Genomic DNA, 12,890 nt, shown 5'->3' with positions numbered 1-12,890 from the left:
GTAAGAGCAAAGTTTGCAAGGTAATTTTTAAACAGAAACACAGCATAAGGTCTAAGCTAGGACCAACTGAAACCAAGTAAAATCATCTCTTAAAAGATCATTAAATTAGCACTTCATATAATTACATAAAAGGCTTTTAAAATGTATCAACACACAAGACATTCAACATACTTTGTCCACCCTTAAAAAGGTCCTGATTGGTTAGAAGTTTAATTCAGCACACTTTAACATGCCAATACAATAGTAGTTGATATCCAATAAGAAATACACAGAGTTGCTGTCTTGTCTCTAAAATCCCTTATTACAATTTTAACAAGCTGAAGTTCATTTTGGATATGTTATCCTATACCACTTGCATAAAATATTTTCTTTGAAGAGCTAGCAGAAGATCTCCAGTTTTCATGTTGAATTTGAATAAACATATGGAGAAGAAAAAGAAAGAAAAGATGTGGAAGAAATATGCCATTTTTCTTAAAAAAAAAAAAAAAAAAAAAGAAAAAAAAAGAACAGGATTAAAGGAAATCAAGCTTTAACCATGATAGTTTTCTACTACATTCTAAAGTTCAGCTGAATAGAAAGACACATTATAGAACAGCCACAATTCAGCAGCTCCATTAGCTTCTGCATATTTTGACTAAGAAAATGTATCACCTGCTCAGAAGACATTTAAAAAAGAAATCAAGAACTACAAGCGATCACAGAATCATAGAAACACTCAGGTTCAACCATGACCTGACCATACTACCCTAACTAACAACCCTCTGCTACATCACGTCCATGAGCACCACATCCAAACCCTTTTTGAATGCATCCAGGGATGGTGACTCAACCACCTCCCTGGGAAACCTATTCCAGTGCTTAACAACCCTTTCTGTAAAGTTTTTTCCTGATATCCAACCTAAACTTACCCTGGTTCAACTTGAGGCCATTTCCCCCCATCTTGTCACCTGTCACTAGTAAGAGACCAACCCCACTCTCGCTGTAAGCACCCTTCAGGTATTGGAAGAGAGCAATAAGGTCTCCCATCAGCCTCCTTTTCCCCAGACTGAACAGCTCCAATTTCTTCAGTCTCTCCTCATAGGCCATATCCTATGCACAAATTCTATGGCATATTCAATAACAAACTACGTTGAAGCTGCACAGAACTTAGGTATCGGTACCCATAGGTCTTAAAGTAAGTTGCAGTGAGGCAACGCAGTATTTTATGTGGACTTCACAAGCAAATTCTTCTACATATACCTTTCTGCAAAAATAAAACGAGGAGAAAATAGCACCTCTGATATAATGACTGAGTGACACAATGAGTGTGAGCAAGAAATGAAGACATGAGTATAGAGTAGTCCGAACTGCCTGGTAAATGGAACGCAGGCAAAGAGCAGGCATTCAGCCAGGCCAAAATTTAAATCTTGGAAGAGGGATGGCAGGCGATATTCACCGAGTAGGAGAACAACACCATACATAGTGGGAGGCAGTAAGACAGTTTTCTTGAACTTGGGTGAACTCAATAAATAAATAAATAAGCCTCAGAATCACAACATCCAGCAAACGTGGGAAACCTGAGTGTAAGTTTCTTCCCCTAAGCTGTCACAGCAGCTGCTTAACAACCAGGGCAGCCTTCAACCCCAGCTGCTGAGAAGGTTTCTTTCATCTTTGATCAGAAATCCCATCCCAGAAGTCTTCATTCCAGCCAGTATTCTGTAGTTATACAACATGTGTACACGATGCTCCTCTTCTCCCTCTGAATAAGTAGACAGCACTGTTGTTACTACATCTGCTGCGTCTTAAAGTGGTTGAATTGAATAAACTCAGCAAGGCTTTGCTGTTCACAGAATCATAGAATCACAGAATGGCCCAGGTTGGAAGGGACCTCAAGGATCACGAAGCTCCAACCCCCCTGCCACAGCCAGGGCCACCAACCTCCCCATTTAATACTAGACCAGGCTGCCCAGGGCCACATCCAATCTGGCCTTGAACACCTCCAGGGACGGGGCATCCACAACCTCTCTGGGCAGCCTGTGCCAGCACCTCACCATTCTCATAGTACAGAACTTCCCCGACATCTAACCTAAGTCTTCCCTCCCTCAACTTCAAACCATTTCCCCTTGTCCTGCTGTTATCTACCCTTACAAAGAGTTGATTCCCCTCCTGTTTGTAGGCTCCCTTTAGGTACTGAAAGGCTGCAATGAGGTCACCCCGCAGCCTTCTTTTCTCCAGGCAGAACAAGCCCAGCTCCCTCAGCCTGTCTTCATAGGGGAGGTGCTCCAGCCCCCCAATCATCCTTGTGGCTCTCCTCTGGACCCTCTCCAACAGCTCCGTCCTTGTACTGGGGGCTCCAGACCTGGACACAGTACTCCAGAAGAAAAGCTTACAGCAAGGACACTACACATCAAGCATGAATTGTTTTATCCTTTTCTCCTGTCATGGTATTTATAAACAGCTAAAGTTCAAAAGTAAAAAAAAGTCTTTTTAATAATAATTCTGCTTGTCATTGCAACAATTTCACTACCTTTAAATCTTCAGACAAGGCTAGAAATGAACTGCCATGTTAGTATTTTTGGTATCTTGCCTCACTTCCAGTAAACCTCATCTGGAGCATGTTCTGCTCCACTTCTTTACTTAAAAGATTAATCTCCAATTCAATTTTTTTTTTCTATCATATTTCTTGCCAGTTTTCCACAACTCCTCCACCAGTTTCAGTGATTACCAGTGTATTTCTGTGTACACGTTTTATGAACCTGTTCCTCATCATCAACAACAGATCCAACTTGGCACTTGTACTTTTTATATTGAATGTCTTGCATTTCACAGCACTGCAATTTAAAAACAGAAGTTTGATTTCTTCCCTAAAGCAGGAGTCTCAAGTCTACCTTGCTGTTTGGATGTGGTGTTCAGGGACATGATTTAGGAGAGGGTTGTTAGAGTTAGAGTACTATGGTCAGGTTGTGGTTGGACTCTGTGATCTTTAAGGTGTTTTTCCAACCTGAGCAATTCTACGTTTCTATGATCTGAAAATGATTTCAGAAAGGAAGGGTTATCAAGAAAGGTAAGTAAGGTAATAGATAACAAGCACCTTCTGACATACTTCCCTGTTTGTTTAGTACAAATAACTCCCTCCATTCAACAAGGAATACAAGTTTTCAGGCTCCAGTCTCTATATGTAACTACTGCACTAAGGAATAAAATCACCCATCTACAGAAAGCCAACAAAAACACCTTATCCATTCAGCAGCACAAGTCACTTAAGAGTGCTCTACTTTCATATTCAAAACCTCCAGCTACTTCTAGTGACCTCTCTAACCACATCCAGAAAAGCTACCTTACAGCAGCACCATAAAATTCTCAGCAAGCTTCTAACTAAGAGGGTCAGAATTCCCACAAGTTCAGCAGAACATGAAACATTTCATGCATCTTCAGAAGTGAGTGCAAATCTCAAGCTTCAAATTAAATGCAGAACTAACCCTCACTTGGCTCTGCCAAGATCATCTCCTCACTCTTAAGTTTTGACTTCTTTCTTCTTCTTTAAAAACTATTTCTCATACAGAGTAGGACAGAAGGAAGAGAGACTATTATTGTTATTTCTATTTTTAAATAGTTAGGAGGTTTACAGATATTATGGTGCTCTGTACCATACAAGGAAAAAAAGGGATAAAACAGCAAGCTGGCCAGCAAGATGCCCTTGGGGAAAAGGGGTGGGGAGAAGCATTGGCATTTTAGAACTGTTCCCACAACGATGCATCTCCCTCAAAAATTTAGCAGAAAGCAATTATTCCTTCAGAAGCTTAACTCTCCAGTACCTTTGCAAAGATCACTTTACAGGGACTGGAACTACTCTGTTGCATGGGTTTTCTGTCTAATAAAATACAGTCTGTAGAGTGCCATCAGAAATTAGGAGACAGAACACCTATCTCCACTTTGCCACTGATCTGCACTCTGAATACAGTGAAGGCACTTCTGGCTCTTTCAATTTTACATATTGTTCAATAAGAAATAAACATATGTTGTTTTCATAATTCTGGTCTCACAAGAAAATGGTAACGATACTTCTCTCTCCTGTTCCAGAAGTGCCATTTAAATTATTAAGTCAGATTGATTTTAGCTGTGATTTTGGTATCTAACCAGTCTGGGAATTTTCTCCAATCTGGCAGATGCCTCACAAGCAGATCCAGCACAGCCCGCTGCCAGAGGAAGCTGCTCATCCCATCCTTCCCAGAATGGTCATTCTGATATGCAAAACACAAGTACCAAAGCCTTGGCTGCTCTTGCAACATTGTAGGCAGCACCACTGCTGAAAGCCACTGGCTTCTCTCCTGCAGGCAAATGAATGCAAAGCTTTCTAAATTTAAATTCGACAGCTAACCTTTTAAAGTATGAATTTTGAACTATTATTTGCAGCACAAGATCTGTAAATGTCATCTATTATTTAAATCATTTCCTCCACGTTTTTCTAATCACTGTTCACAAAATTCTGATTGCTAATTGCTCAGAAAATCTGTTTTTCCTCAATTTTGCAAACACAAAGTATTCAAAGCCATTTCATTCAGTCAAGAATGTACAGCTCACCTGCTTGCTTGCAGTCCCTTTCCATTTGCAGCCCAGAAGGCCAGCCGTATCTTACATGGTAACAAAAGAAGTGTGACCAGCAGGTTGAGGGAGGTGATTCTGCCCCTCTACTCTGCTCTCTGCAGTACTGCATCCAGATCCGGAGCCCCCAGCACAAGAAGGACATGGAGCTGTTGGGGCAGGTCCAGAGGAGAGACATGAAGATGATCAGAGGGCTGGAGCACCTTCACTGTGAGGACAGGCTGAGAGAGCTGGGGCTGTTCAGTCTGGTGAAGAGAAAACTCCAGGAGAACCTTATAGCTGCCTTCCAGTACCTGAAGGTGGCCCACAAGAAAGTTGGGGAGGGATTTTTTATAAGCGAATGTAGCAACAGGATGAGGGGAAATGGTTTTAAACTGTAAGAGGGTAGATTTAAACTAGGTACTAGGAAGAACTTCTTACCGTGAGGGCAGTGAGGTTGTGGATTCAAGGCCAGGATGGGGCTTTGAATAATCTGTTCTATAGGAAGGTGTCCCTGCCTATAGCAGGGGGTTGGAACTGCATGATATTAAAGGTCCCTTCCAACCCAAACCACTTTATGATTCTTTCACTTCCACCACTTCATATGATTCCACTCAGTATTTCACACATTTTTTCCCCTCATTTCTTACCTTCTCCCTCTGAATAATATCCTCTTTACAGCCTTTTTTCCCTAGTATTTTCTGATATTCATTCTATTTTGGCACAGTTGATTCTCCCCTGGTCTCTTCTCACTCAAATGCTTCATATCTTCAGAACTCTTACATAGTAACTGTAATCAGATTCACACTGCCTTTCCTGCTGTACAGATGTCTAAACCAAAACGTCCTTTGCATGAAAGACACAAAAGAAACAGACCAGAGGAAGGAGGAAGAGGGGAGACACAAACCACACAAGGCTACTCTGTCCCTACCTCCCAACTAGGCTTGTGACCACATTAACCTCTTTCATTAAAAACACAGCAGTTCTACTAAAAGCACACGAGAAGGCATGTGTAGCACTTGTACCACCACAACAGCACTTTTGGAGCTCCAAGTCAGCCATCTCCAAGGCAAATGGGCCAAGGACACACAGTGACATCTACACAAGAGCAATCAGTTTTCATCCATGAGCAGGGAGAGTGTGGCCACACACGCTTTGGCAGTTCTAGGTAGAGCACCCTAAACTGAAAGTTAACATTAAGGGTAAGGGTTCGATGAACAGCTAGCTGAGCTTGCTGCAGCTGGAATTCAGATGTTCTGCTTTCCTTTCCGTTGTGATTTCTATGCTGTCAATCTCTTCTACTCTCAGCTGTTGTAGTTTTGGAGCTTCCCTGATGACAAAGAAGTCAGCCAAAAATTTAAAAAATAATAATAATAGTAATAAAAAAAAAAAACCACCACATAGAGGAAGGAGGTGAATATACAGCCCCTGCAGAGTCAACGGTAGAAAGCCATTAATCTGCCCAAGCTGCATTCTGAAAGAGTAGCCAGCCAATTGAGTACTTCTAATTTGCTTTCATGTAACAAAAGCCACCCCAAGCTAGTTCACTTTATTTAGTGCTGAGAAATGCCTACCGGCACCTGCAAAGTCACTGACCGCAGTTCAGCTACGAGAGTATAAATCTCCTGACAAAGGAGGTAACTTCCAAAAGCACAACTCACTACACTCTACACAGCAAAAGAGCTAACAGACTCTTTTCAACAGGAGTCAATAGTCTTAATGTTTACATGATCCACAAACCAAGCGGACACGCACTGCCTTGGGGAAGTAAAAACATAACCAAATGGTTTCAGAGTGGCACACAGCAGCTCTAAGTGCCTATGTTTATGGTCCTTAAAATCCATTTAATTTGATAAAGCTTCTTCATGAAGGGAGCATGTAAACAGGAGGGGGAACAGCTGCTTATGAGGGTGGATAGTGATAGGACAAGGGGGAATTGTTTTAAACTGAGACAGGGGAGGTTTAGGTTAGATAGTAGGAGGAAGTTTTTCCACTTCCTCTGGAACAGGTTGCCCAAGGAGGTTGTGGATGCCCCATCCCTGGAGGCCAGGCTGGATGTGGCTCTGGGCAGCCTGGTCTGGTGGTGGGTGACCCTGCACATAGCAGGGGGGTTGAAACTAGATGGTCATTGTGGTCTTTTTTTTTGGCTGCAGAATAACATTCAATTCATTTGTGAGAATAAAGAATCACACTGCTTCCTCTTCACTTAATATACAAATAACATCTTAAGTGTAAGGGAATAAGTAAGATTAGAAATCTTCAAATAAACACAGGAAGGTTGTAGAAAGGGACCAGCTGTTGAATATAAGAAGAAATAACTTCGGGGGCTTTTTTTTTTTTCAGCTGCCTAATTAGTTTTACGGGGTTGTTTTATTGACAGGAATTTTGGATAAGATAATCAAAATATAAATTCCAGATCAAGAGCAGTAGCTATCCAAGAGAATACTTAAAAGCAAAGTGACATATCGAACCTCATGTCAAAATAATAACCGAATATTAGATTCCATTTGATAGCTCCTATGGGTTCATGAAAGTGCCCAGTAGCACATATGAACAGGTCTGTATTGGTGACATCCTTCCCAGTGTAAAGAAGCCAAAGAACATTTAGAGGAGTCGCAAGCTTCTCTCCCTTATGTGCCTAAGCCTGAAAAGAATCAAACAGGGGCCCGGGAGAAAAAGTTCAGCGGATCTATCCTCAAACAAGCAGCCAAAGTCTACAGACAGAGGTTGGAGAGATACAGGCACCCCTGGACACACATTTAAATATCAACTTTGAGGCTTTTTCTTCCTCTTTTATAAACTAACATGCTTATAGCATTCCCAGTGGTTCTGAGGAATATAATTGCATACTATTACTTAAGAACTATGTGATTATTGCGCCGCAGTCTTCTGCATAAACTACCCTGTAATAAAAGTGATAAGAATAGCATTTATTGTTTTTGAAATGTTTTTTGCAATGCATCCACACTGATGTGGTTTAAAACATCTGACTAAACTCAAGATCCTCTACGGAGAGGATGTACTTTCTTCTAACCATACTGCACACCACGCAAACTCTCTCCTGCATTCATGAAACTGCCAGATGGTTCAGCAGAGTGGGTCGTGTTCAGCTCTTGAGAAAAACTTTCAGAAACAAAAAGGAAGAAAATCTGAAGCATGGAGGAGGCTCCAGGGAAATTTCATTGTGGCCTTCAAGTACTTGAAAGGAGCATGTAAACGGGTTGGGGAAATGGCTGTTTACAAGAGTGGATAGTGATAGGACAAGGGGGAATGGTTTTAAACTGAGACAGGGGAAGTTCAGGTTAGATATTAAGAGGAAGTTTTTCCACTTCCTCTGGAACAGGTTGCCCAAGGAGGTTGTGGATGCCCCATCCCTGGAGGCATTCAGGGCCAGGCTGGATGTGGCTCTGGGCAGCCTGGTCTCATGGTTGGCAACCCTGCACATAGCAGGGGGGTTGAAACTGGATGATCGTTGTGGTCTTTTTCAACCCAGGCCATTCTATGATTGGAAAGCCATATGCACACTCACAGCAAGATGCATTCAATGCAAAGGAAAGTTACAGAAAAAAAAAACATTCCAAAAAACTGCATTAACAGAAACTGACAAGTGACAAGCCTCTGCAGTTGCTGCAGAATGTAACTACAGTAAGAACTAGAAAAGTCAAGTGAATCGCTCCCAGCTACTAAGACAAGCAGCATACATTCCTTTTGCAAATTTACCAGTTGCTACATAAAGTCTGACTCCTAACTTCAAGAAAACAAAAACAACATGAAGAGAGAATTTCAATTTTAAGACTTCAATCTTCCTCAGACTTTTAAAGCACTAAAAACATTTGCAGAAGACAAGCTTGATAACATTTTACTAAAGTCTGGAGACCATCATTTTCTCAAACCATGAACTCTCTGAGTACCTAAGGCTAAGATGCTGTCAAGATGCAGACAGAGTTTCGTTCTTTTGAAAATCCCCTTCTCCTCAGAGAACTCAATCCCCTACGCTTGTCTTCTCTCAATCTTGGATTGGCTTCATTTTTCTGTGAGGTTAGCCCTCTTTAGCAATCAGAATGACTACTCCCACCCCAAACATGACTTTGGAGACATAACAGGACTTCAAATCCAAAAGTAAAAGTCACTCACTGCAAGGACATATCGCAAGCAGTCCAAGAAAGCACCGTTTTTGTATCATGCACATTTATGGAGAGGAAGTGAGAGAGAAAATTCCCATCAAGAGTTCGTCCTGAGAGTTACAGAAAGCTGGATTTAAGCCAAGCGTCTCTTCTGTTTATATATTCTACTTATGTAATGTAACAAGTGAAAAGGAACACAGATTTTTTTCGGAAACGTATCAACACAGGACTGAACTGACAAGGCAAACAATTCTCACTAATCAGTTACAACATGCTGTTACAAACAGAAACATAAAGTAACCATAGATTAGCACATGGTTTTCCTAAATGGGAACAATGAATAAAGGACAGCTGTTACAGAACTGAGCCATGGGCCTCTTCACACTGCCACTTACACAAAGCAAAAAGAAAAGGGAAAACCCATTCTACGTTTAGTTATGTATTCAGTATTGTTTGTATAAATTCTGATAAAAGCACATTAATGCCTGAAGGCAAAGATTACTTCTTTTCTGAGAATAAAATTGTATTCTCAACAGAATAGAAAACAGAATACAGAAGTATGTAACAGACATGTGCTACCTACACATACAACACACAGTTCACACTTGCAAAGAACATACCTGTGCACTATGCAAACATGCATTCATTACGAATCAAATAATTTTTTTCAGTAAGTAATTTGTTTTACCAACTTGGGTCAGCATTATCTCAAGCCAAACAAGTCTACCTTTCTGAATTTCCAAACTACTTATCTTATATCAAGCATGCCTTCACTAGACCGCAGCTTTAAAAACAGAGATAAAACATCTTGCTTTAGGAAACAAGCTGATAGTCATTTTTTTCTGACTGCATGCAGTTCTATTACCATGCATCTTACTGCTTTAACTACTACATTTGTTTAGTTACTTAATTGTCAGCATGGCAATTAATGCTACCAATTAATAAGTTTCATTGATAAATCAAATGAAGTTTCCTTCATATTTCTCTCTTATTTATAGGAGCGCTCACACAAACTGTGAAATCCATTCAGCAACAAGTAACAGAGCTGAAGAACTAAATGTGAAGTACTGGAGACATCACTCTGCTCCCTACAGCTGAGAAAGACACCAGCATGCAGAAAGCAGCTCTGTTTCCACAGAGGGAAACACATAGATATCCTCACATGCAGGAGTGAGAGCTGAGGTTCATGTTGTCACACGTTTGCATGCAGGTATAGCACCTGCTGTTCTGTGGGACAGGAACAAGTGATTACTTGCCTGTTCCTTTACTGTTACAACACAACTATCTTCAGCAGGCAAATGGGGACACAAAAGGGCACGTGGAGATGGTACAATAAATATCTTCAGAGCATACCAACATTCTTCTAGTGTGGGTTTGTACAGTTCTACCAAGTGACACTATGCAAAGAATGAATTAGGTTCCAGCCCCTTGCACAAACAGGGGCAGAAAACCAGATTATGGTCCTCTGTTGGGAACTGCTCCTTGACATATGAAACAAGTGGGCATTTTCCATGTTGGAAGGAGGCACATGGACAAGGTGAACACAGACTGCAAACGCCTCCCCTCTCTGCACCTTTCTGCAAGGCTGTTAGGCCTATCTCTTCTGTGAATGTATGTAATGATGGTGCCCCCACTATAAAATGAGCACATGTACAGATAATGATTTTAGCCTTGAAAGCCAGCATTACATTCAGAGGTGGAAATATTGCTACCTGACTTTGTATGATTCGACTTACATGGTCGGATAGTAATAGGACAAGGAGGGATGGCTTTAAATGAAGAGGGGAAAATTTAGGTTAGATGTAAGGTGGAAATTCTGTACTCAGAGAGTGGTGAGACACTGGAACAGGTTGCCCAGTGAAGCTGTGTGTGTCCCATCCCTGGAGGTGTTCAGGGTCAAGTTGGCTGTGGCTCTGAGCAGCCTGATCTCGTAGATGACAACCCTGCCCACAGCAGCGGGTTGGAGCTAGATGACCCTTAGGGTCTTTTCCAACCCAAGCCATTCTATGACTTTAAGCATACAAGAGTGGATATCAACCCCGCTGACTGACAAGTACCATTTGTGAAAGGCAGCCTGCTCCCTGCAGAGCAAAAGTGCTCCTATTGCCACCTCCAAATGTAGCGAGACATAGTAAGAAGCATTCAAATGCATCTTCACGTGGTCACACACAGACCTGTGCCCCTCCACGACAGGTAAGACACGATGAGAAAGTATCCAACTCAACACAAACGTGCGTTCATCACACAACCACGTCCAAAGGTGGGCTCCAGGGAGGCACAGAGAATTGCAATCCTCAAGGTTAGTGCAGAAACCAGGCATGAGCCTGAACCTCCCCCCCCCCTTCACATTCTCACAGCTCTGCCTCGCTCGATGCAAAAGCAGCCTACAAGTATATGAGTGTGCGTGTGGGGAGGTGGGGGGTGGCTGCAGCCATCTGGGAGCCAACACCTACCTCAGACACCGAGCTGAGCGGGGGGGCGAAGATAAGGGATAAGCTCCACGCACAGCGATAAGGTCCACGCAGAGCTGTTCACCCCAGAGGTCGAGTTGGGAATGGAAGCAATGTGCCCAAAGGGGCGAGGGCGGGGAGAGAGGGATCCCCTGGAGATTTAATGGAGATTTAATCTCCTTTCCTCGCCTCCTGAAGGTGGGACCCCGGCCGCCCCATCCCCTCGGGTCTCACCTGCCCGCACCGTGTCGGAGAGGTCGTGAGTGAGAGCGGAGGCGCTGCGCGGGAACTCCTTCAGCTTCCTGCCGCTCAGGTTGAGCCCCCCGGAGTGAGCAGCCTCCTCCAACGCCCGCTCCAGACCGCGGTTCAGAGGCTGCAGACCCAACGCACCGCCGCCGCCGCCACAGCCGCCGCCGCCCACCCCGCCCGCTGCCACCGCCAGGGCAGCGGCGGGGAAGGGCTGCGGCTCGCTTCCCAGCGTCGCCATCTTTCCCCTCGCCGAGGGGAACGCCAGAGGCCGCCGGAGTTGCCTCTCTCTCCCTGTTTCCTCCTCCTCCTCCTCCTCCCGCTCGCTCTCTGTGGTAGTGGGGAGGGGGGGGGAGCGGCGGCGAGAGCAGAAGGCGGAGGCGAACGGGGCGGGCGAAGCGCACGCACTACGTTGCTCCGCCTCGCCCCCTCCGCTTTCCCTTTCCCCGAAGGCGACGCACAGGGCGGGGCACTGTGGCGCCACCTGCCGGCGGTGCGCGGAGCAGTCTGTAGTGAATGCGCTGTGCAGACGCTGTGCGTGTGCTGAGGCGGGGAGTCTCATTTGAAAATTAAAAGCTGTAGAGGCTCCTGTTGTTGCACCTGGTAGGCCCTGGGGAGCTCCTGCCCTGAAGAAGGACTTTCTGAGGCTCACTCCAGCCACAGGCACAGCCTTCTACGTGTGCATGGCCCCTGGGGTCTGGTCTGCCCCAGAGAGACCTGCTGTGGGTGGCAGACCTGATGATCTCTTCAGCTCAGCTTTGAGCGGAATTATTTTTCTGAGTTTTTTTTTGTTTTGTTTTTATTTTTCAGCTTTGCGAAAGTGGGAGAGCGGTGAGTCCTCGTGCTTTCACAGCACTTGGAGATCTCAGTGCGAAGAGGGAGCCTGTACACCATCATGCATGACTTGTGCTTTGCAGCCGCTACGCTTCCCTCAATTCCCCTGCACTGTGATGAAGGATTGATGTTAAACCAAAGCCTCCTGGCTCCAGGAAGTTCAACAGCAAGAGCTGTTGAGACAAAAGGAGGCAGAACTGCCACAAGAAAACTCCTCTGGAAAACAGAGATCACCACAGGCTTGACAACAACAGCAAGAAACAGCCCTGGTTAAATGAGGGAGAGAGGGTGTTGGGGGTGGGCCTGTTCAAATAGCAGCATTAAAATATCCATCAAAAATTGTGCCTTAGAACCACTGAGCTCTGAGCGTTTTTTGTGGGTATACGTTACAGAAGTGTTTCAGGCTTTTTTAAATAGGGTAGTCTCACAGCAAAGAAAGAGCTGTAAGGTTAGATGGGTAGGATTATTTTACTGTAAATACTTTTACACTGCACATATAGTAGCAGCCCCTCACTAAATTCAAGTCCAAACTGCCCTTACTGCAATTCTTTGGGTGTGATACAGAGATTTTGGGTTCCAGAATAACAAATGCAGTCTCCTACTAGTTGAAGAAAATTTTGGGTGCACCAGAGAGCAATTCTTAACACTGTTACTTATAACAGTCTCTAGCTGAAGA

The 12,890-nt window shown here is 43.7% G+C and overlaps 1 protein-coding gene across 10 annotated transcripts in view; it reads right to left on the bottom strand.

Moving 5' to 3' along the window:
* Window positions 1-11,855, bottom strand: part of LRCH1 (leucine rich repeats and calponin homology domain containing 1) — a 119,010-nt gene extending 107,155 nt beyond the window's left edge. For 7 of the 10 annotated variants that reach the window (XM_085215837.1, XM_085215838.1, XM_085215843.1 and 4 more), the window contains exon 1: window positions 11,369-11,853. In XM_085215837.1, coding sequence (XP_085071963.1) covers window positions 11,369-11,621 — 253 coding nt within the window. In that variant the 5' untranslated portion in view covers window positions 11,622-11,853. Of the gene's footprint in view, window positions 1-11,368 lie in introns of all 10 variants that reach the window. The other 3 variants (XM_085215847.1, XM_085215840.1, XM_085215842.1) reach the window with 3 other exon arrangements.
* Window positions 11,856-12,890: the final 1,035 nt, after the last annotated feature.

This window comes from Meleagris gallopavo, chromosome 1, assembly GCF_905368555.1.
Source record: "Meleagris gallopavo chromosome 1, MGAL_WU_HG_1.1, whole genome shotgun sequence".
Taxonomy (NCBI): domain Eukaryota; kingdom Metazoa; phylum Chordata; class Aves; order Galliformes; family Phasianidae; genus Meleagris; species Meleagris gallopavo.
This window is presented reverse-complemented; position numbering and strand designations above follow the sequence as displayed.